Here is a 26,402-nt window from a genome sequence, read left to right as displayed (position 1 = left end):
CAGACTTCATTGCGGAGGTGGGGTCCCGTGCCTACATACCGGGATGTTGACAGTGTGTGTTCGTATGATCTTTTTTATATTTTTTTATTTGGGGTTCAAGAGCCAAGTTCGTTATAGCTGAAGGTTTGTTGTAATGAAGGGCATTATAGTGTGGCTGTACTGTACTAACAGCCTGTTTGCATGAACAATCTTCTAAAGAGCAAAGTCTGTGTTTTAAGATATAGCTGTGCCTTATCTTATTTGTGTGAATTTTTTTTTTTTTTTTAAGCAAAGCTTTTTCTATATAAACAGGAATCTATGAGATCAAATCGCAGCTAATTGCACAAGATAGTGCATATTATTTTCATTAAACACAATGTAGCTGCTGTTTTGTATGCTGTGGCTCTGTCCTAATGTTTTAGGCCTTTTGAAGTGTAGATGAAACATTCAGTTTCTTCAGAAAAGCTAGTGGCTACAAATAAGAACCTGGTAGCAATTGAAATGCAATAAAATAGTTTTCCCTGGTGACCAGTTAATGATTTTTCTCTACATTTCTACCCTTTTGAGGTCAGAGCTAAAATGCCTTTGCCGCTAATACTGTTAGGTTTTGAAAGCCTTCAGTTCTGTTGACCTTTGAGTTGAACCCATCACAAATGTTAACATTTTCTTGACACAGTTTGTAGGAGGGCCAGCCAGTCTAGGCTATTTTACTGGCGTTGCGTTTGAGGGATTTTGAGAGTCCCTAGGTAATTCTTTCTGAGCCAAAGTAGCCTGAACGGCATTTTACTTTAAGGCACGTAGGGTTCATTGGCAAGGCCTAAGTAGTTATTTTAAAGTGTAATTGCTGAAAGACGTAATTGTTGAAGGCTTTGAAGTAAAGGTAATTTGGCGCAAGCTATGTAGTTGTAGCTTTTTTAAAATTATAATGTATGTTTTTAAAACAATTTCTGATTTATCGTACTGTAGTTAATGCTTCCTCTGAACTTAGGAGAATATGTGGGTATTATGAAAAATAGATCTATTTTTTAAATCTTGATTTTAAAAAAAACGGATTGATTTATTATATATGAGATATATATATATATAGATATATAATATAATAATATATATATACTATATATATTATATATAATATATATTATATATATATAATATATTTTCTAAAGAAAAAAACATTGTTACTGAAATAAAAACAATGTATAATAATTCATTATACCTAACTGTTCATGTTACTCATGGCTAATATTTATTTATTGAACACTTTCTCCTTCGCTTGCCTCTTAATAATATACTTTGTACTTATTGGGTAATGAAAGGCTTACTGGGGGTCAAAAATGAGAGATCGAACAAACTTAAAAGGGTTTTTACTTTAGCTGATGATAAGGGCACAGGAAGCTAGGTACTAAAACATATCACCTGGCTGCTGGGGTTCATTACAGTGAAAAGGAGGAATCATTCAGGCAGTGTTTCACCACTGCGTACATGTATGAAAATATCTATCATGAGCCAATGTTTATTGTTTACAGTTCTCAGCCCGGCGCCAGGCACTTAAAAAACAGAAGCCATAAAACAATTTGTTTTGGGGGCAGACGAATTCTGTGGTTTTGTAATCGACGCTGATCAAAAGGTATGTTTTTACAAACAACGTTGTAAGCGGGTGGCATTTCCCTGTTCAGGGTTCATGCATTACAAACCAAGCAGACTAAGATGTGGGCGCTGGATGGTCCCTTCTGGGTTTCGGTCTGTTGCAACCTTTTTGCTTTTACATACCAGTGTCTTGTAGTGGAGCCAGTCTGACCCAGGGTAAATATGCTTGTATTTCCCCAGCCATTTTCTGGGCTTCCAGTTCCCCCTTTGAACTTCTCAAATCTGGGCTTGATGATACATCTTTCAAATAAAAACAAATGCTGGAGCCAAGAAAAGAGGTCATGTAACAGTAATGAAGTAGTGAGTAAAATAAACACTTGAAACAAGTTTACAAGTTGATTTGTGTGCATTACACCACCAACAACAACAAGAACAACAAAACAAAACAAAAAAACCCCAAGAAAAACACAGATTCTTCAGTCAAATTAAGTTAAGTTATGCAAGTTAATTTATTTTCCTGAAAGTAACATTGAGCATAAAAAACTGATTTTATCAGTCACATTTCATACACAGGTATATTCATGTTTATTAACAGTTTTCATTTTATTATTTGTAAACATTTTTACTTGCTGCATGTTAAAATTCCACTTCAGATTTTGATTTTGCCCTGTGTCAGTGGTTCTCAGCCCTGGTCCTGAGGACCCCCTGTGTCTGCTGGTTTTCATTCTAACGGAGCTAAATGAATTATTTAACTAAACCCTCAATTGACCTGATAATTTGCTTAAGTAGACTTTTTTTTTTGATACTTGTTTTCAGTTTTTAAACAGTTGCAGATTTCAAGTTAGCAATAACATTTAATAAGTAACTTGAACTCTGCGATTGTTTAAGATCTGAAAATAATTAAAAAGGTCTAATTAAGCAAATTATCAGGTCAACTAAGGATCTAGTTAAGTAATTGAGAACTCAGTTGGAATGAAAACCAGCAGACACATGGGGTCCCTAGCACCAGGGTTGGGAACCACTGCCCTATGTTACATTGCATTCAGTAAGTTGGAGGACATCCATTCTTTACATGGTGCAGACAAGGGTTGTGGTGCAGACAAGGGTTGTGTTTTTGTTGTTGTTTTTTTTTCTGGCAATATATGATAGTACAATACAAAAAAAATTAATGGACAAGACATCTGTGTTTGAATTTTTTTTTTCCCATGCCGTTCGTACATATGTTTAATGGTGGTTGAAAATACAGTAACTTTTACATTCTATAGTACACATGACAAAAATTCAGCCTCCACTTATGCATTTCTTTCACTGAAATTCAGCACCCAACAAAATGTTCCACATCCGCTTACCGTGTGTGTGTGTGTGTGTGTGTGTGTGTGTGTGTGTGTGTGTATATTATTAGCATTTGGGTGATCCATGCCAAGTTGCATTAAAAAAAAAAAGTCATGATGAGCCTACAGTGGAATTGAATTTACCTGTAAATTATACTGTAACTTTTTTAAATTTAGTTATTTTTTGAAATTCAATATTTTGGTTATTTATTTGTAATTTTTTTATTTCCATTGATGCAATTTACAGTTTTTATGTATTTATATTTATGATTTTCTTCTGTGTAACTGCTGAACTTTATGATTAAGAATGAGCCTTAATTAAAATAAAGCATGGTCTTTATCAGTCTATCCTGCAAAAAAAATAAAAGTACAAACAAAAAAAAACACAAAAAGTGATTTCTGCCATTTCTACTTGTTCTATTGAAAGATATAAATTAGAGATCCAGCATTATAATAAAACAACAAATTATTATATAACATGCATAAAATGAAAAATAAAAATTCACATGAAACACATTTATTGCTAATTATTGACAATTACCATGATTGAAAACCACCTGATGATTTTAGAATAAGTAAATACTTTATCACCAAGAGCTGAAAAACAAATTGGAAATTTGTGATTTCAAAAAAGCAACAAAAAAAGTACAGCAACAATCTCAAAGTGACACTGATACAGCTAAACTAAAAAGGAGAAACTACCAGAAAAATAGCAGACTTTACCGAGAAGCATTGTGTGGGGTATTATTGACAAACACAGGTGAACAGGAACTACTGCAACTAGCTCCAGGTGTGGAAGACCAAAAAAGTTTTCTGCAAAATCTGGAAGAAGAATTGTTAGAGCAGCCCAGCAAAATGCTCGGATTTGAAAGAAGAATTGAGAGAAGATGGTCAAGAAATTCACGAGCAAACATTTTAAAAGGTGAATGTCCATGGGCGAAAAACCAAAATGCAAACCTTTTGTTAAAAACAATACACAAAAGAAAGTGATTTGATTTTTCCATTGAATACTTTAACTGATAATTTTTTTCAACAAAATGTTATGGTCAGACGAATCCATGAAACTTTTTTTCAGCAAGAAAGCAACAATATGTTTGGAGGAAGAGAGGAGAATAATTTACAGAGAAGTTCATCATGCCCAGTGTTAAACACGGTGGAGGTTGTGTGATGGTATGGGCTTGTTTTTCTTCCTTGGGCACTGGCGACCTTTGCATTGTAGAAGGATAAATGAATGCTGCAAAATAGCAAGAAATCTTGCACTCTCATTTGTTACCCAGTGCTAGAAGGCTTATTGAACGGAAGTTTGTATTCCAGCAGGATAATGACCCTAAGCATTCTGCAACATCTATAAAGGAACATAAGGTAGATTAAAGAAGGTAGAATAGGTAGAACAAAAGGAAGATTACAGTTATGAATTGGCCATCTCAGTCCCAGTCATCTCAGATGTGTGTTAAAGAATGGACACAAATATCTCCGGGAAGATGCCAGGAACTGGTTTCAAAATACAAAAAAAGATTGCAAGCTGTAAAGGAAGCACATGGTGGGCACACAAAATACTAATGTAAGGGTGCCCAAATACTTTTGTCAAAATATTAAATTAGTTTTAGCATGTTATTTTTAATTGTATGCATGTTATGTAATAATGTGTTGTTCTATTAGAAAGCTGAAGCTCTAAGCTCTACTTTTAATTTATATCTTTCAATAGAACAATTAGAAATGATAGATTTATTTTGTGGTTTTCCTCATTTTTTGGAACCGTCCAAATACTTTTGTCTGCGACTGTATATACTTATGGAAAGGTTTATCACCGACAAGCTTAGGAGTGCAGAAGATAACCAAGTTTAAAATCCATTATGATTTTTTTTTTTACCTCTTATTAGTTTCGGCATAATTATCCCCTTTACTTGTGTTGAAGAATTCTTACTTTAATTCATACAGATATTTTGCAAACAGTGCTGTGGATATTTTTATTTTTTTATTTTTCTGGTATTTAATTACTTGTGTGGTAGGTCACAGGGCTTGAATGTAGCAAGACCATTGGAATGAAAAATGAGCTACAATACAGCACTGGAGGTAATTTCATATGCACAATCTACACATTCCATATTCAAGTAAAACAGAAAGTGCTAAGAACCAAAAGATATTCAACAGAAGGGGGAGAAAAAATACTTTTGAGAAATCATGTAACAATGTCAAGACAATCTGAAATGAGCAATTTGACTGAGTACACTTTAGATTTATTTTATGTTTTATCAAGTAGAATAAGTATGTGCTGTACAAACCTGAACTGAAGACAGGATGATGTAGTGTACTCAGAATAAGACACTCTGTTGTAACACACTGCAACATAAGGCTTTATAATGCATCCTGGAGACATGTTTGAAACTGTGAAATGCTTGTAAATCAGTGCCTATTATTAGTTTTCGTTTAGTATGGAAACAGTAGTGATATTTCTTTTGTTGTTGTGATGTTGCTGTGATGTAGTCTGTCAGCAAAGCGTGGACATCTGAAGTTCAAGCACATATTACAAATGTATACTTTCAGTTGTGTTTTCAAAGTGCAACCTTCTGCTAACATTATCTTTGACACACAAGGGCAAAATTGCTGAAATCATTACAGCAGGCAGTGTGGGCTCTGAGATCACCTGCCCTTACAGCCTTTTTAAGTAAAACCCCTTTTCAGCAGGCATGCACCACCTCTTGACAGCATCTTTCATACTATGAGGATCAGCAAGGAGCCATTGTTCTGAGCTGTGGTTGGCAGGTCACTTGCAGCTTTTTGCTCCGTCTACAATTGTCTTTCTGCGTAGCTTTATTTCAGAAGTGGTCCTCTTGTTTTAATGACTTATGTGTTAGTAGGCACCTTGGGTTTCAAAAGATAGATTTAAGATGTGTTTGACCTTTTCAATATTAGAAATTATTACCTTAATTTAGTTTTAGTGCATTCAGCCATTGTGTCAAAATTGTAGGTTTATTCTCTATATGTGTTTTATAATTAATCCTGTATACATGATTTTGTATTGGAAGTTACATTTACAGGGCTGGCATACAGTCTATGGCTTATCTGCCCAACATAGAGTGCTACATTTTGGCATTGTCACAGAACAAGCCACGGTGAACACAATGACAAAATATACCGCATTGGGGGCACAGTTGAAACACAATCTCGCTTGTATAATTACCAATAAATGTTCTCACCCAGTAATACTCTACAATTCGGAATTAATGAGCCTTTAACAATACCCATATACCTATGACAAAATTTAGCACTCTACGTTGGCTCGATAAGTCACAGTATGCATAGATGTTCGGGTGTGCCGATTCATCGATTCACACGGTGAACCGTGATATTTTTCTTGACGATATGATTATCGATGCAGTGACCCCTGTATCGATACTATTTGTTTTTTGTGTCTGCACTGATGATTACATAATACTATTTATTAGCATGTACTTTAGCAGCCTCACCTATCATTTGCCGTGTTTAGGGTATTTTTGTCAAGTCCGTCGTCAGAGGAGCGAAACAGAAGCTGAGCAGAAGAGGGTTATTAATGTTGAAAATCTAATCAGGGCGACGGCGAAATTTGACCTGGTCTGGACGGTTTAAAATCCAGTGTGGACTCGCCTCATGTTCTTGATCAAAGTCACGCTGTGTATAAAAATGTGTAAGGCTCGAATTTGCAGACTTCAAGACTGGGGCTAAAAATGGTTGCAAATGCGAAATAATTTGTGTCAATATTAATGAATGCACTATGACTTCGGTCTGTAAGAGGAAAACACCCATTTAATAAACTGAAGTGCGAGACGGACAGTAACAAATAAACTAATAATAATAATAATAATAATAATTTAATCTAATGGAAATGCTTATAAACGCGATAGGTGCTGTATTAACACCAGCACACTAGTTTCATGCCGCAGTTGTGACGGTGACCAAACTTGTTTGAGTGTTGCGTAAACATTTAGTATTTAGTATCGTAAATAGCAGAACCAACTCACTGAAATTTAAACTTGTTTGTACTGAAAAATAAACGGCAGCATGCAATCATAAGCGCTGTCTGTGTTACATGCTGTCAGATGAGGACTTCACTGACACTGAGCAGGGGAGCTGCTGCACTGCAGTATTCTGTTTTCCATGTTAAAACTACACAGTTGGAGGTGCCATCACCAATTCCAGACACAACACTTGAAAAATATAAACATGCTGAGTTCATTGCAGCTACCAGCTGCATAGATTAACCATTCAGCAGAATGTGACAACAAGAGGCACCAGCAGTTGGATTTGACTGAGGAGCCATTGGCTTCTAAGGCAACAACTGTGCCTGGAGCCCTGATTTGTGATTTTGTTTTAAAGAAATGTATTTTAAAGAATAAACAGGAAACAAAAGCAAAATAGGTTTTGAAGCTCATTTGACCAAAAGTTCTTTACATTATAGCACAAGCAAATTAGACATTTGTCATTTTTGTGTTTCGTGCTGAATTTACTGTATCGTATCGTAACCCTTGTATCGTGATACATATTGTTAAGACACTGCTGATACTCAGCCCTAATACTGTATCTCAAGCCTAGCAACTTTACGCCAGCCCTGTATATAAAGTTATTTGGGACTTAAAAGCTATTGAGCCTTTTTCATTCTCTATATGGGAATTCATCTGAAAATGAATAAAAAATCCTTAGAAGTTTTTATACTGTGTTAATTAGGAGAAAATGGACTGTGTATCTTTAAATAGAGTAACCATCATTAAATAATTACAGCAGTCATTATCATTAATAGAATACAAAGGGTTATCTGTCAGTTAATACTTTGGTAATAGAATTGGCCCTCTCTGCCATTTCTGTTTGCAGTGGCTGGTGTGCAGACAGAGCTGTACACCAGAAATGATTATGGGAAATAAGGGAGCCACTTGAGGCCAGCTGAGAGAAAAGTAGACCTTATCTCAACCAATTAATCAAGGAACTCATATTGTGGGACAAGTATTCAAAGCTTATTCTAAAATAACGTGTAGCCTGAGGTTCAGAAACTTTTTCCAGAATTTTTGTCAAGGTCATGAAAGGACTTTGGGCCTGGTGCTGTCACTTGGAAGGAGAGCCTGATTAAAGGGAAAATGGAAGTGCCAAGGGTAAAAGTGTCAGATCACATACAGTAGCATTTGTGCCGGAACAAGTGTGTTTTAGTTTTCTATCCTGAATAATGTGGGCACCCTTTTACAGTTCATTCTGTACTAATGTGAGGGTGCAATTAACATTCCTCAGTGGCAGTACTGTGAAATGAGTGGTGGAAAAAACATTAAAGCGTACTAAACTTTGATGTAATTCTGACTGTTTTTGGTGACATCTATGGAGCACACTAACCTAGATTGTGCTTTTGTGCTTGTGACAGGGCAGCTAAAAAAATATGCACATAGTTATTATTATCAGGTGGTTATTATTTATTGTTTGTTTATATAATCCATTTATAATTTAGATAAACAAATAAAAAAAACAATCAGGTCACATCTGTTCTGAGATGCCATATCCCATTTTTTACCTGCTGACAGCAGCAATACTGCAATTTTAATTAAGCGTATACCATTTCCAGTATTATTCATGTTAAGTGCAATCATATTTTATTTATTAGAGCTTCTTCATCATTCGATTAGTTGATAGTTTCCTCTTTTGAAATAAACAGCACATCGCAAGCAAATGTACCTCTTGCTACAGGTATATCACCATGAGTAGAAGTCTTTCAAACCTGTTCCCTAGAATTGAGTGGTTACTGTAGCTTAGTAGAAACTGTACTCTGCATTACCTGTGCTATTGTACCGTAGTCTATATTTTAAACTAAATACTTAACAAAACTACTCTTTACTGTAAAATTATGCCATGAAATTTATGATCACAAAAAAACCGGGGTATACTACCAGTCTGGTTAAATTCTAATTTGGGTCACTAAAACTGGCCTTGCCAAATTCTATCCACGAAAAGATCTTCGGTCTACCAATACATGAGGACATCTTTGTGAAGTTCTTCTGTTTTCTCGTATCGTTGTCTTGCTTATCTTTTTTATTAGTAAAAAAAAAAAAAAAAAAAAAATTAAAAAAAAAAATAATTAATGAATAGCAGTGCATACCAGTCAGCCGCAGTTGTACAGCTTGTCTCTCGTAGAGAAAATACAACTGTACTCCACACAAATTAGTAATATTGTTCTTGTATATGTTAAGCGTTAATAAACAGTGGTAAGATATAATCATAAATAGGGAACTGTGCCCTTATAATGACTCTGTTGACAGCTTTATCTTACATTGTGTAATTATACTGTATTTATCCAGCTGGACATTGTGTATTGCATTCACTGATACAATATATGGCACATACTGTTTCTGGGTCCAAAAAAGGTAATAAAATGCAAATAGTACTTGTGCTGCTTTACAAATTAAATGTCAGAATATAAAATATTGGCAGTAACATTTTACCGCAAGACGGAAACAAATACACATTCTTAAATAAAATAATTATTATACTGCAGTAATCCTAGCTGAACAAAGACCTGTGATTAACGATAGCAATTTATTGTATCTTGTAGAAGACAAGGAAGAAGGGACATCATTGTTATCATAATTCATATCATAAATAACAAGAGAGCCAATCAGAAGACTGGTGGTGTCAACCAAGTAACCTTTGAGAACAATTACCATAGAGTGTAGCCACAAAAACCCTAAAGTCATAATGTTATCTTATCCCTCCTATGGTTATAGGATAGAGCTGTATTAACATATATATTAGGCCATTTATAATAGTTGGTGTCATTTTAGGTCTTCTTGTTCAAAAAGCATTTTTAATGTTTTCGTTGTACAGAACTGTAGAAATGTCGAAGGTATTCTGAGAGATTATAGTATTGTATAGCATTCTCCCATCTCTGAACTATATCAGGTTGAAACACATTTTAAGACAATTCCCAATAGTATAGAAAATGTGAGTGTAATAGTTAGCAGACAGAAGTCATAAGACGTACTGTAGATATTATTAAATATGTCATACTGTAAAATATATCCTGTCCTGTGTGTGTTGTTTATTTATTTATTTATTTTTAAACTTTGCTACTTGTTCAATATCATGCCCCTCTTTATTAACTGGGGTGGCTTGTTTAAGTGTTTAACTCCTTCAAAATCATCACAATTAGTGCAAATATAAACAATAGTGTTGACCCTGACATTGACATCGATTGTCGTGCAAACTCCAACAATGATTATCGATCATTATCGAGTTCAAATGCTTTAAAAAATAAAAAAATAAAAAAAATAAAAGTAAAAAAAGTATAAAATCTCATGCATTTCCTGTATAAACGTAACGGTAAATTAAGATAAAAATTTTAGTAAATAAAAAAAAAAATTAAAATAAAATAAAAATCAACCCCACTGTCCAAAAGAGAAAACAAAAACAAGGTTTGAAAACTACATTAACACTATGGCTTGACTATCTTCTCTCCTGCCTCCTCTCTCTGTCTAACCCAACTGTCCTGTTAGGTGATTTCAGTATCCATCTTTCCAACCCCAGCCACTATGCCGGATTCTTTCCTCTCCTTCACTCCTTCAACCTTTCTGTATCCTTCCCCTCCTACCTACAAAGCAGGCCGTAAACTGGACCTCACCTTCTCCAGGCCTGCTGCCTGTCCACCCCTCTGGACCTCTTTGATCACCATTTCATCTCTTTTTCTCTCTCTACCCCCTCTCTCCCTACTCCACCTACCCCCATGTCACCTCCCACAGTAATCTCCGCGCTCTCTCCCCCTCTGACCTTGCCTTCACTGCTTTCTCTCACCCTCCTTCTCCCAACTCTCTGTAGACTCTGCTACCTCCACCTTCTTCTCCTCCCTGACCTCCTCCATCGACTCCCTCGCTCCCCTCCCCAACCCTGGCATTCTTCTGTGCTCCGCTCAGCAAGAACCAAACTGCGTTCTGCTGAAAAGCAATTGAAGAGAACCAAACTCACTGCTGCCATAGACCTCTCCTCCTTCTCCACTACTCTCCTCTGCTAAATGCTCCTATTAATATATAAAAGATACGTTTTTAATTTCATGGAATATTCGATTTCATCTATTTTATCGATGTGTTATCGTGGGGTCCAAATCTATTATCGTTATCGTTACAAGCCTACTAAACATTAAACAAAAAAGTGTTGATTTGACTGATATGCTATTTGACTCTGTTCTCACAGTGTGCTTAAGATTGCAGACATAAATCCTATATTTTTTTGATCCAAGATTTTTTTTCTGTTTTTATTGAAAGGAATAGTCTTTTTATATTGTTAAGAATAGACTTCAAGTTATTGACTCATCACCAGTGGCATGACATTCATTATTTTTTAGGTAGATCAATTATTTGTAGAGAGCAGATCAACCCAGATGAGTGTCTTTCAGCTGACTGTAGCAACTTCAGTACTTTTACTGCATAAAGGGGAAGGCGTAGCATTGAATTTCAACACCATTTCACTTAATTTCCTGCAGTGTGTACAGACAACTTTCCTGTGGCTTCTTTAATAAAGGTACCCCTACTATAAATAAGGCTTATTGAAAAGTCTCTACAATGAAGAGGAAGTCGTACCAATTGAAAGGAGTCTATAGAGGAAAGTAATGCGTGAGAAAGTATTAACCCATGTGCTTCTTTTGTTCATGTATTTAATTCATTTGATCACTTTTATTTTAAGAATATATGTATGTGTGTGTATATGTATGTATGTATGTATGTATGTATGTATGTATATATATATATATACACACACACACACACACACACACACACACACACGCACACACGCACACACGCACACACACACACACACACAATGGTTTGAAGAAGTATTCACTACCCTGCAAAATTTTCACATTTTGTTGGCACCTGAGCTTACTCCACGATACTTTCAAATTAGAATTTACATGTAGAATCTACACAAACTACTCCATATTGATAAAGTAAAAAAAATACTTAAAAAACAGATTCATCTCAGTTGCATAAGTGTTGCTATCGCAGTCCTAAATCAACTCAGATGGAAATTATTTGTTTGAAAGGTCACAAAATGAGTGAAATGGTTTCAGCCTGTGTGTACTCAAAGTGGTTTAACTTGTAGATCATTTCCCTCAGGTATATAAAGACTTTCAAGCTGCAGCTCACATAGTGATCCAACAAAATAACCATGAAGATCAAGGAGCTTTCGAAACAAGTCAGGGATAAAGTGGTAGAGAGGCACAGAGCAGGAGAAGGGTACAAGAAAATTTCAAAGGCACTGATTATCCCTCTCAGCACCGTGAAGTCCATCATTAAGAAGTGGAAGATGCATCATGCTACCCAGACACTACCCAGATCAGGTTACCCTCCCAAACTGAACAGCCAGGCAAGCAGGAAACTGGTTTGGGATGTCATTCTGAAGCCAACAATGACCTTGAGAGATCAGCGAAGTTCTATATCTGAGATGGGAGTCAGTGTTTACACATCAACAATAACCCGGTCCCTACACAAAGCTGACCTGTATGGACGGGTGGCAAGAAAGATGCCATTACTGAAAAAGCCTCTTCTTAAAGCACATATGTTTGCCAAAAAGCACGTAGATGATACTGCAGAGGTGGAAAAAGGTTTTGTGGTCAGATGAGATAAAAATTTAACTTTTTCGTCTAAATTCCAAGCGTTACGTCTGGCGCATGCCCAACGCTGCACATCAGTCAGTCAACACCATCCCAACTGTCAAGCATGGTGGTGGCAGCATCATGTTATGGGGATGCTTCTCTTCAGAGACTGAAAAGCTTGTCAGCATAGAGGGGAGAATGGATGGTGCAAAGTACAGGCGGATCCTTGAGGATAACCTGTTTGAGTCAGCCAAGACTGTGAAACTGGGGAGGAAATTCACACTTCATCAGGACAATGACCTGAAGCACAAAGCCAAAGCCACACTGGAGTGGTTGAACAAGAGAATTAATGTTCTTGAGTGGCCCAGTCAAAGTCCTGACTTGAGTCCAATCGAAAATTTATGGCGAGATTTGAAGACAGCAGTCCATCGACAATCCCTAACAAACTTATCAGAACTGGAGCAATTTTCCCGTGAATAATGGGCAAATATGTCACCATCCTACTGTGTAAAGCTAGTAGAGGCTTTTCCAAAAATAATGTTAGCAGTAATTGTTGCAAAAGGTGCTTCTACTAAGTACTGACTTAAGGGGCTGAATACTTACGCAACCAGTAAATTTCATTTTGTACATTTTCTTTGCAAGTTTTTGCTGACATTTAACCTCTTCCTCGTATAACACGTGTTCGGTTTAACCACTACAGCTTTGAATAAAAAAAGTTTGTTTAAAAATCTGTGCATACAACCTAAAAATTTAAAATTCAAAATGTTATTGGTAGGGGTGAACCATTCCCCACTTATGAACTGTTGTGTGTGTGTGTATAATATATGTGTGTTATATATTATAATATATAATAATATATATATATATATATATATATATATATATATCTATATATATATATGTATGTATGTTTCACAAGCTGACCTGTATGGACGGGTTAAAATTTTGTACTATATATATATATATATATATATATATATATATATATATATATATATATATGATATATATATATAACATTGGACATTTGCATGTGTTTTAGTAAGCCTTTTTTAATATCTTCTGCAAAAATGATGCATTGAAATGTATCTGTTAAGGTGGTCCTTGTAGGCTACACATTTTTAATGATTTAAATAAAAGAAAATGTGCACACTATAATTTTCCTAATACTTAATTTTGTTATGTTACAGAAGAGGAAGAGGAGCAGGTTCCTTCAGATGGTGGCACCTCAGCAGAAGCCATGCAGGTTCCTCTTGAAGAGGAGGAAGAAATGGAAGAGGAAGAGGATATCAATGATGAGAACTTTTTGGGCAAGAGACCTTTCGGAAGTCCTGACTCAATGGAAATGCCAGTCATGAAGAGACCACGATATGCAGGTCTCAAAACAGAAAGCCCAGAAGGGGGTATGGAACCAAGAGAGCCTCTTATATCCATCAACCCACAAAAGGTGCCGCCCATGCACTCTCCTGTAAATATGCATGATAGTTCCGGGTCTTTGTCTATATCCCCTGAGCCCCGAGTTTTGGCACCACCCTCTAAAACACAACTGTCTACCCCACAAACAGACTGTAAGCATGGTACTCCTAGAGCAAAACCAAAAATAACTTCGCCCGGACAAAAGACTAAATCCCTTAAGGGTTCTAATTTGTTTTCTGCTACTGGAAGTCCTATACGATCTCCAAATTCTGGACCTAAAGAGAAAAAATCACCAGGGCGAACTAAAAGCCCCAAAAGTCCCAAGGTTTCGTCGCATTCCACAACGAAGGTGGACACCCCCACAAGAACACCTTTAGCAGCACTGAGTGAAAAGATGGGAAAAGAAAATATACATTCAAAGCAAGGGCAAGCAACGTGTGAGTCTGAGAAGCAAACTACTGATAATCAGTTAAAGACATTTTCTGTGGCTGATAACACAATTGATGACTCTATTGACGCAGTGATTGCCTGGGCTTGTGCGGAGAGGGAACCTGACCCATTCGCATTTTCATCGGGGTCAGAATCGGAGGGGGAAATCCTTACAAGTCCTAGACTACTTACGATTTCTGAGCCAACCACTCCCAAGTTGATGCTGAGCACAAATAGCTTTAGTAAGGGTAATTCAACTCCTGTGCCATCTAGTTCAGATAACTCGTGGACAATGGATGATTCAATTAATGAGGTCATAAGAAAAGTAAACTTGGGCACCCCTTCAAGTGTACCTTCCAATCCTCCATATTTATCTTCGCCCTCTGCTTCACCACCAACTCCAGAACCACTTCTCAAGGTCTATGAGGAAAAGACAAAGCTTGCTGCTTCAGCAGACGTGAAGAGAAAACTGAAGAAAGAACTGAAGACCAAAATGAAGAAGAAGGAAAAGGAAAAACAGAAAGAGAAGGAAAGGGACAGGGATAAAGAAAAAAGTAAGGAGAAAAACAAGGAGAAAACCAAGGAGAAAGATAAAGACAGGGATAAAGACTCCAATAAGGAGGCAAAGTTACAGTGGAAGGACTTAATCAAAGAGGAGGACCATGAACCTATCAAAGTCAAACTAAAGGACTTTGAAGAAGTGGACACCAAGGCTAAAACAAAAGAAGGTGGTTCAAAAAAGGACAAAGAGAAGCGCAAGGATAAGAAGAAAGATAAAGAAAAGAGTAAAAAGGATAAGGAGAAGAAAGAGAAGGGAAAAGATAAAGTTAAGTTGGAGAAGCTGAAGATTCCTTCAGTGCCTCTCTTGATGTCTCTTAAGGAGACCTCATTGCCACTGTTCAGCACCCCTACCAGTGTTAGGATCTCCTCCATGTTGCCTTCATTGTCATCTATGCTCCCTGAAAAACTGTTTGAGGAAAAGGAAAAACCTAAAGATAGGGAGAAGAAGAAAGAGAAAAAGGAAAAGAAGAAAAAGAAAGACAAAGAGAAAGAAAAAGATAAAGACAAGGAAAAAGAGAAAGTGAAGGAAAAGGAAAAGGAAAAGAAAGAGAAGGAGAAGGAGAAGGAGAAAAAGGAAAAGGAGAAAGAAAAACAGAAGCATGAAAAGGTAAACTACTTTATAGTGCACAGTCGAGACCAAGAGTACATATATATATTAGGGCTGTCAAGTGATTAAAATTTTTGATCAGTTAATTTATGGGCTAGGTGATTAATCGGTAGATTAATCAGTGCACATTTTTATTAAAGGTACCAATCTTACAGCAGCTGTCCTGCGTAGTAATACAATGGGAATTTGGCATTCTTAAAAGCATTTTGATTGTTATTTTTATTTTAGTAAAGGTAACACATTTTCACAGAACCACCATTCTTTCTGGCCACTGCCAGTCACATACATGACACGCAACACAGCTGAGCTGCATTTCCAACATCAGTTATTTAATTTACCATTATAGCTACTTACTTGGTTTCCTTCTTGAACTTCTGCGTCTGGCAGATCCTGAGGCACCGAAGAGATTAAGCCGTTCTGGTAAGCCACGGATACCTTTCATAATTTCAATTTTGGAAGTGGCGAGTATATCCCTTCCCTTCATATGTCAGTTTGGGCTTTTGTGGTGTATACCTCCTTTTTTTTTTTTTTTTTTTTTTCTTTTTGAAAATTGATTTGTAACCAAATCGACTATGATGTCTCCGTTGTCTTATGACACTTTTTTTTTTTTTTTTTAATTTGTAAAAAGCAGTTTGAAATATTACTTCGAAGTTCTCAGTAACAGTCTCTATAATAAGCAGTATTGCTTGAAATTCAGCTATTCTTACACCCTTACACTAGCATATTTATGTCCTGCTCACTAATGACTGGACACCTGCATAACAAGGGACAGATCTTTGACTCCTGTTGGTTAAACCTACTAAAGACCTTCAATTGTTTATGTCTTGCCTCCGCTAACTTATGATTGGACGGCTGCGGAGCAAATGCAGATCTTCTATTGGCTGATTTTGTGTTATATACAAAAATGAAATTGTAAAATATATATTTTACACCACTGTAGTCAAAAGTTTACATATCCCAACGGAAATATATAATTTCTAGAAAATTCTCAAACAAATAATTATAGGAAAAATCTTTTGTAGCAAAAGTTTTGATTTTATGGATGAGGAAAGAAGTTACAAGAAATAGATTATTTATTTCACCAAGTTTTGTAGCGGAGGGTTTCAGATGATTGGTCAATATCTTTTGGTATGCTATGTAATCCATTTTATCATGTATTGGAACTAAATTTCTTGTGCCATTGGAGGAAAAACAGTGTGACCAAATAGTGTGACTAACTTTTGTTTTATCACTCCACAAAACCATTGACCAGAACTCATATCCATCATTAAAATGCTGTTTTGCAAACTTTAAGCGATTTTCCTTGTGATGTTTTGCTAAGATTGGCTTTTTCCTTGGCCTGCTACCACTGAGACCTTCACCATGCAATACTCGCCCTGTGGTTGAAATGGAAACCCCAGTCCCACTTGCAGCCAGTTCACTTTGAATATATTGTTATTATCCTTCCTCACGATTCTTCTACTTCTTCTTGGTGAAAGAGCCGTCTTTCTTCCAGACCGAGGGAGCGTTGTGACGGTACCAGGAGTCTTGTATTTCTTCATAATAGAAACAATAGTTAAAATTGGGATACTCAATTGCTTGAAAATCCTCTTGTATCCTCCTCCAGCTTTATGATCATAAATCATTTTCTGCCTAAGGTCTTCAGATAGCTCTTTACTTTTTCCCATATTGACTTAAGGCCATGACAGCAATCATACTATGCCTAACCGGTTTATGCTCATTAAGAATGTTCACCTACAATCTAGCATTTTCTAGACTTTTCTGTAATTAGGTTCTGTTTATCATATTGAAATTTCTAGCACTGTGTACAAAGGTTATGAATACTTTTAAATTCACTTTTTTCCTCATCCACAAAAATTCTTTGTTTTTGAGAAATTTCTAGAAATGATAAATTTCCATTGGGCTGTGTAAACTTTTGACTACAACTGTATACAAATGTTTTCCTACCAGCTGAACAGATTGAAATTTTAATGCAATGAGTACATGTTAAGTGACATATTTATTTCTTAATCTTGGGTAAACAATAAAAAATAAATAATAATAGTAATAATAATAATATAAACAGCAAAGTTGTAGCAAGTTGTAGTTTGTGTATTAAACTCTAAATGATCTTTTATTTTCATTATATTTCCACTTTTCATGCTTGCTGTGACACAGTTCAGCTTTCAATGAGGTGTATGTTATATCTTTCTGTGGTTGATCCTCTCTTATTGGAAAAATAATAATTGAGAATTTATTTGACTTGGAGCTGTTTGTTATAGAATTGGTGGCCTGTGTGGGGATTGTACTGTACTCAAGTTTTTTTGTTATTTGTTTTCACACAGTGCTCAGTTACTAGTATTTGCATAGCTATGATGGCTACCAAACCAATGCAGTCAGAGATCACTGAAACTGAGGGTCATATTTCAAACTTCACAGCAGGACCCTATGTTAGTAGACGTGAACCATTAAATGAATTAATTGCCTCTAAGTGGCCTGCCTATATGTAACTGACCCCATTATAGATAGGGATACAGTGGAAGAGGATGAAGATCAGGAATCGTTGAATAAATTGGAGTTTGATAATCTAGTTGAAAAATTAAATAGAGTTACATGTTGTGTAGATGAATTGGAAGCAGAAATTAGACCAAGTGAGCAATGTCAATAAAAAGATATTAAGAAAACACTTGGATCATAAATTTAATAATGTAGAAGAGTTGGTTGAGAGTTCTATAGCTCATCTGGCAAAATCAGTGCTAGAATGTCTGAAACATCGAGATCAATTGTGGGAAACAGAATTAAAGAAAGTAACTCAGAAAGTAAACACTCCCATGTTGTCGGCCTTCCTGCCAGTCTGAGTTAATTTTGAACATATTACCTCTAGCACCTTTAGTAGTGCAGCGAGAAGATCGAGGAGTACTGTCCTCAGAACTGCCTTTCAAAATAAAGTTCCCTGAGTTTGGAGGAGAAGGAAATATGGACGCTGTCAACTACATTGATTTATGTGAAGAATTCCTGGCTTTGAGACCTATTACGGTATATTAAATAACTGCTACAGTTTCTTCAGTGTTAAAAGGACCTGCTAAAAGTTGGATAGCTGAGCGGCAAAGTGTACAGACATGGGCACAGTTTAAGTGCCTTTTTTAAAGCCTTTCTGTCAACCGATTTCTTGTCAGAAGTGGAAAATCATCTGCATGACCGTGTACAGACAGACCCCTGGTGAATGCGTTCGTGACTTTGCTTATGATTACAGAGCTTTGTGTCTGAAGTGGAGACCTGATATTGAGGAACCAAAACGTATTAGGAGGATTTTAAACAACAGCAATCCCAAGCTTGCAAGCTGTTTATGTGGAGTGATTAGTTCTGTTGTTAGTTCGATTGGTCAGTGCAAAAGGAGTGCTGGGCAAAAGTGAACAGCAAGGCCTTCATTGAAAAAGGAGAAGAAAAACAGGAATTTCCAAGAAGAATGCAGAAGTGGCATTGATTCCGAATATGAAGACCAATAAACTAACCAAATCAGGGAGATGCAGTCTCTCATTGCTGATAGCAGAGATTGGCACTCTTTCTGCAATGAGGAAACAACTATGGCAACAAATATAAAAGCCCAACGAAGATCTTAGTCCTTGTCAAGATCAAACTTTTTTGTTTTGGCTGATGGTCACACTTATAGAGCTCCTGGGTAAACTCCAGTTCACTTTTGATTTCCATAGAGAGTGCTGGTCCTTGGATGTATTCATCATGGCAGATGAACACTTGGCATTTCCTCTGATTTTGGGTTTTGACTTTATGTAGAAAACAAACAAACAGATTGATTTAGTGAAGAAGGAATATGGAGTTTTACATCAAAATGGATTTTATTTTTATCCATTTTTAAAGAAAACCGATTGGGAGAAGAACAGATCCGAGTTAAGTGTGCTTTGGGCAGTTTCCCACTGTACTCACCCCAGTCAGATGCCAGACAGTAATGAGATGACATGGAATACTGACTGTTCCAAATGGATAAGTTATGTCACTCCAACTGATGGGGGGGGGGGGGAGATTTCAACATAAAGGAATTGCATGTCTAATGAAGGAGTGGCCTGCGGTTTGCTCTACTAATTTAGTTAGAACAAATGTCATCTGTCATTCCATCCATACAATAGACAAAGTACCAGTGAGATGTCAAGCTTATAGGGTGTCTCTTTTTAGAAAATCCGTCATCCAACAACACCAGCAACAGATGACAAAGGACGGTGTGATGGAGCCATCAACCTCCCTGTGGGCTGCCCCAGTTGCCCTTGCAGAAAAATCAGATGGAAGTTATCGGTTTTATATAGATTACTGACGTCTTAATTCTAAGACACATTTTGATGTATCTCCAATGCCATAAATACATGGCATTTTAGAATCTCTTGGTGGAGCAGCTGTCTTTAGCACCCTGGATCTGCGTTCGAGTTATTGGCAGGTAGCCATGGATAAGGCCAGCATTCCCAAAACCGCCTTTTCCACCCTCTTTGGATTGTACCAATTCCAGGTTATGCCCGTTGGCTTGAAGAATGCTGCAGCGACATTCCAGTGTTTGATAGAGGTGGTGCTAGGAGACTTGAAAGGACAGTGCTTTGTATATATGTATATAGATGATATCATTGTCTATTCTCCAACTGAAGCAAGGCACATGAAAGATATGAATGTGGTGTTCCAGAAGATCCAGAAAGCAAAGCAAACCAAACCCTCAATTTCAAAAAGTGTGACCTTTTTCAAAATCTTGCTTGCATTTCTGGGACATGTTGTTTCAGGAGAAAGTGTTATCGCCAGTCCTGAGAAGCTTAAAGCAATACAAGGTTACCCAGTTCCCACTAACCTCAAGGAGGTCCAAAGATTTTTAGGCATGGCAGGATGGTACCACAAGTTTATCCCCACTTTGCTGCTATTGCTGCTCATCTAACAACCTAAAGATGGAGGATGTACCTTGGGAATGGTCTGAAGAATGTCAAACCAGTATGGAAAAGCTCAAACGTGCACGACAATCTCTGCCTGCGTTACCACACCCGACCTGAAACAGAAGTTTTTTTTCTGTTTATACTGTTGTCAGTGCGGTGGGGCTCGGGGTGGGCCTTGCCCAAAGGAATGACGAAAATTCGCCTCCTGGATCCTCAGGCCGGCTGAGAAAAACTACTCCACATCAAAAAAGGAGTGCTTAGTGGTTGTCTGGGCAGCGGAAAAGTGGCGTCATTACTTTGAGGGAGTGCAATGGACACACTAAAAAGTGTCAGATTTGTCATCAGTTTAAACCTTCCAATACCAAACCTGCAGGTCTTCTACAATTAAAATTGGTCTCTGAACCAGGTGAGATGTTGGGAGTTGACCTTATGGGGCCACTTCCCTGAAGTAAAAAAATATAGATTTTATGAAAAATATATTGTTCCTTCTGGTCATAGATTACTATTTCTCTAAGTGGGTGGAAATGTTAAGGACAGCAAAACACCAGAGATAACCAACATTCTCATACAGAAATTTTTACCAGATGGGGACAGCAAAGTACTTAATATCAGATCAAAGTCCTCAGTTCACCAGCCAGCTCATTATGGATTGTCACAAAGACAGCCAAGTGGGCGGCGTCAGAACCAGGAAGGAATGAAATATACAAAGACGATGATGTGAAATGAAATGATGAAGACGCCTGTTGGCGCCGGTTTATTACAAAATAAAAGGTTTAAACAAACACGAAAACACAGGACACGGCACTCTACGCCAAAATAAATAGACAAACAAAAACAGACTAAACTTAACAAAACGGTGCACGGACAGACACACTGACAAACACGGTGAGTTTTAAATAAACAAGTATCGTGCTGGTCCCACCAGCACGCAATAGCAATTGATATATTTAAGTTTCTCCTTCTCTCGCTCCCGTTCTCCACTCCCGAACACCCAACCGCGAGTATGTGACAACGTGCATCTATATATACTATTGTGCTGGGATTCAATTACCAATTAATTATTCACTTGAATCCCAGCACGTGAATTAATAAAATGCAATTCCCCGTGCTCACATATTACTACATTTTACTTGCAAGTGAAGTGCTGTGCAATCCTCGTGCCTAAATACACATATACATTTTTAAACACTTGTGTTACACAGACCCGTTTATATCCCGTGTACCAATGTCTATACACCAACATTTAAACACACCACACGCAACACATAACAGATAATATACACAGGGGTGGGAACTTTGTCACATGGATGTATGTAAAACTTTTAGGGGTGGGGGTGGGGGGGTGATTCGGAAATTGACAACCAGTTACCATTTTCAGTTGAACCTAACAGAACACATAAACTGCACTGTCAAGACCATGATGGCATCATTTGTTGGGAAGGACCATTGTGTTGGGATCAGTGGATCCCGGAGTTCCTTTATGCCATCAGTACTGCAAAGCAGGTGACAACTGGATTTTCGCCAGCCGAGTTAGTCAGATTGTATCCTAAAAAGCCCTGTTGACCATCTAATCTCAGTAGCTTTATCTCCATTTACCTCCTCATATTCCTTGTTAGAACACCAACAGCAACTAGCAAAAGAGGTTAGTTATAGAATAGGAATTTCTCATACAAGACAGGCAAAATATTACAATGCCCAAAGAACTAACATGCATTATAAAGAAGCTGATCTTGTTGGGGTAAAAACACATTCACTCTCTCATGTTACTGAAAAGTTCTCTGCTAGACTGGCTCCTAAATGGACAGGGCCAGCCATGATAGTTTAACTCCCCCCCCCCGCCCAAAAAAAAAACTGTCCTGTGAATGATAATGTTCAGGTAGAGGTTAAAAAGTTAGAGGTCAGGGAGTACTGTACCAGCGAATCAGGAGTGTGCAATGGTTGCTATGGGGCAGGACAAGAAGAGGAGAGAGAACGGTAGTTGAGTGTGATGCAGTTATTTTTCTTAACGAAAAATATTACCTCTGAATATCGGTTTGATTTCTGTTAAAACTAAAATATATCCTACTCGTGTTTTTTATTTGTTTTTTTTCTCACAGTAATTTACGTGCTTGTTTGTCATTTTTTTGTAAGAGAAACCAAAACTAAATCTTCTCGTAGATAGTAAGCAAGTTTTTATTTATTTATTTATTTATTTTTTATATAATGGTACAGGACTGAGTAAAATTCCAGTTGAATAAAAAACAAAACTACTAAACCGCTTGCAAGAAGATATCTTTGGCCAGCTTTTGGAGAGCGCTTAGAGTGATCAGCAAAGCTCTAAGTTCCTCTTGAGTTTAAGTTTTCACCATCCAAGCTGAGGCCCAGGTAAACAGACAGCTCTTGTTTTCTGAGGCGCGAGAGGCATGTGAATGACTACTGTACTGCAAGTAGTTCATCTTGGGTTGTCTGTCGGACTATACCATTAAATAAAACGTGCTTACTAAGGTGTGTGTACATTAGTTTGTATTACATGGTGAATTGAGACTGCAGTCTCTTCGGGGGCGTCACATGTACACAGCTAAAGTTGCATCTTTTATTTATTTTTTGAGTACGGGTACTCAAGTAGGGGGCTTTTTTTGAGTAGGGGCTTTTCTTTATTGAGAGTGGCGTTTATTCGAGGGCAGCATCTGTTAAAACGCTGATATCTGAGTGAGGCATTAGTTCGAGGTAATACAGTATATATTTTTGGAATCGAACATTTCGGGATGTTGGTAAAATATTGTTTCATACAGTATTGGTTTGATTTTTGGGACTTCTTGCTTGTTTTCTAATGGACTGATCGGCTAGTAATCCGTGTGTTGTTACCGTATCACCAGTTTTGTGTGTTGCAAAGCATATACACTTGTTTTCTCTTTCTTTTTTCATTCAGAACATGGGCAGTATTGTGAAAATAAATGATCATTTTGAGTTTAATACATTTTCTCTTTTTCATGTTTGCTATTCTGCAGTTGTGCTTTCAGTGAGGTGTATGTTTTATCCTTCTATGGTTGGTCCACTTACTGGAAAAATAATAATTGAGAATGTATTTAACTTATAGAGCTGTTTGTTATAAACTAAAAAAAAAAAAAAAGAGATGTGACAAATAGCAATTTCAACATACTGAGGTCAGATGAGTAATATATTATAATGCAATCACACAATGTTAACTGTATTGTTTCTGTTTATCTACGTATCTAGACTTTCATGTCTGTCTCTCCATCACGCCAGATCTCATCGGTATAGCAATGTGTTAACATGCAGCGTAAAGTAATAATAATTAAAAAAAAAAAAAAAAAAAAAAAAAAAAAAAGATTTACATAGGTAACTTAAGAAGTCTGTCTTTAACTGCAAGGATTCTGAAAATGATTTTTCTAAATCTCTTGATCACTTTTAATTTTTTGCAAGGCTGCTTCCTGGAAAAAAAAAATAGAGACTTAAGGATTTATCAGTAAGTGCCCCAAGGTATGTGGCAAAGAAGCTAAATCCCAAGAGATTAGTAGAAAAATGCAGCACACTGCAATAATGGGCTTATATGACTGCTTGTATTAGTTCAGGTGAAGAGAGTATTGCTTTTACATAAAACTGGACAAATCCACTGACAATGTGATTCTAGTCAGCTACAAAGGAATCGTATATCTCAGGATTTCACCTCTTCGTTGGTTCAGTAAGCTTTGGAATCTAAATACTCTTCGACTGGACCACATTCCTAGTGATAATACCTTGTGCAAAATACTTATTTAAAAATGTTCTTTTTGTGTTTAACCTAGTAAGATACTCATGATTTTAGAATGTAGTTAAACTTAGGAACTAGGGGTATTTATTTCATTTTACATTATGAAAGTTCAGTCTGAACAATAATCCATCTGTGGCAATTTTGAAAATGTCTTTTTATTCAAGTTTATAGGCAGCTTCCAATTACAAATGTTAAAAGAAAGAAATGTATCTATTCATATTTCACAGTATGCAGAACATTAAGACCTTTGAGGCTACTTACTATTCTCTGCTTTTAAACTTGTAAATCAAGGGAACCAGCTCTCCAGATAAGGTTTTGGGTCTAGGAGTAACTTCCCCTTTAATTTTTCCCCTTTAATTTTCAGGGGAAAAAATGCAACATTACCTCGAAGTCATGTGTAATCTCAATAAATACTGCACAGTCTTTCATGGTAATGGGGTAAGCATTAAAAAAGAGCCTGTCATTTTAACTGCAATGTTACTTTGAGCTACTGCAGTGTACAACCACGCGTGTGTTCTACAAGGTTCTTTATCGGCTCGCATTTTTCTCCGAGGTATCACACTGACTCTGCAAATTAGTTACATTACTTATATTTTAACGTTGAATTATCAGTGTTAAAACTTCAATATAAGGCCAAACAGATAAATAAAATAAGGAAATAATCCCACTCATCAAATTGGTCTTATTCTTACAGTGATTGGCAGAAAAGACAACAGGGCTAGCCAGAGATTGGATAATGTTTATTGAGTTGTTTTTTTGTTTGTGTAGTTTCCTAGTAACTGAAGACACTGTATTTAGGGAGATGTAGTTGTTAGTGGAAGTTTAGGAGAGGTGGGAGGGGAGGCAGATAAGCTGTGCAACAAAATTGCTATGCATATTTTTACGCATTAGATTAAAATGTAATTTTATACGTATTTCAGATTTTTAAATGCGTCAAAATGGCAGGTGTAATAATGGTTTATTGTTAAGCAGATCTCCTTGCTTTTGTTTTGCCAGACAGTCACTGCAGCCACCAGCCACCTCCTTTAAATGGCAGGCATTGCTTCACTATCTTTCCTGTGGTTTTATATCTACTACTGTGTACTACACCAGTTGTAGGAGCTGCATGTAGGCAGAGCAGTGCTTTCAAGTAAGTGGATAGGGGTGTGCGAGATTGGGGCAGGGGTTTTGGTGAGGTTAGGCAGGTACCTGGAAAGGTAATGTTTTGTGCTTTTTTTTTTCTCATTCTGTAAATTCATTGATCTTAGAAATCTGAATTACTCAAAATCTAATCTGTAATTTCCAAACTGGGTGTAATTCCCCACACTTCATTTTAATATCCTGTGCAAGACTGTTCATTACTGTCTTCTAATCTTATCATGTTTTTGCTTATTCTTACAAAGTACAATTCCAAAAAGCAGAACTTCAGATGTGTAATTCATTCAGTAGCCAACAATAACACATACTATTTTGCTGATTTCAGATATAGGTATGCAACTGCAGATTTGAATTCCATTGGAGTGCTGATCGTTGTGATAGCTATTAGGGCCAGTTAGAATTCAAATGTTATGCAAGTTAAAATATTTTAATTATGTGTATTGTGTTTGTTATTTAAGTATAAGTGCAGTGTTTGTAACCACGCAACCGATTCAGTATCATACAAAGACATGTTAACAAATAAAATAACTAATTACAGTATAAAGAAAATGAAAGAAATGAAAATGTGAAAATCAGTTGTAAACAGATTGGCTGTATTGGGTTCGTTCCCCTTTAAGAATGTGACCCAAAAATAAAACTTTGATTTTTAAAGCGCTTTCGCGCACTTTTATTCGTAAATAAATCAAACCAACATACACCTAGCTCTCATTGAGCACTAAATAAACGTACGCAGGTTCCTGACTAACACGCAGGACAGCTAAGCTGTTTACCTGACATTTAACACCAAAGCAAAACACTAATACACTTGTTTACAAAACCAAACGTAGGTTTCCAAGAGATCTTAACGACTTTCAGCCGGGCTCTTCACTCCATAGCAGCAACAGCACTGAGCAAACTGGTATTTCCTTAAATACCCTGCACCTGGCTCTAATTTACAATGATAGCCAGGTGCAGGGGATAATTAACAATACAACAATTAACACAATTAATACAGTTAAACAAACAAATTAAACAAAAGCAATTAAATCAAACAAAACGTGCATTTTCACATATTTTTAGGCATGGAGGAATCTGACCCTCCCCCTGCCACCTTATACAGTCTATGCATTAA

General features: G+C 36.7%; 1 protein-coding gene across 1 annotated transcript in view; it reads left to right on the top strand.

The window, feature by feature from the left end:
- Positions 1–26,402, top strand: part of LOC121319854 (transcription initiation factor TFIID subunit 3-like) — a 69,516-nt gene that overhangs the window by 28,429 nt on the left and 14,685 nt on the right. The window contains exon 3 of the mRNA XM_041257744.1: positions 13,683–15,505. Coding sequence (XP_041113678.1) covers positions 13,683–15,505 — 1,823 coding nt within the window. The remainder of the gene's footprint in view (positions 1–13,682; positions 15,506–26,402) is intronic.

This window comes from Polyodon spathula, chromosome 8 (genome assembly GCF_017654505.1).
Source record: "Polyodon spathula isolate WHYD16114869_AA chromosome 8, ASM1765450v1, whole genome shotgun sequence".
Classification (NCBI taxonomy): Eukaryota; Metazoa; Chordata; class Actinopteri; order Acipenseriformes; family Polyodontidae; genus Polyodon; species Polyodon spathula.
The sequence above is the reverse complement of the archived record's forward strand: the minus strand, read 5'-3'. Positions and strand labels throughout refer to the sequence as shown.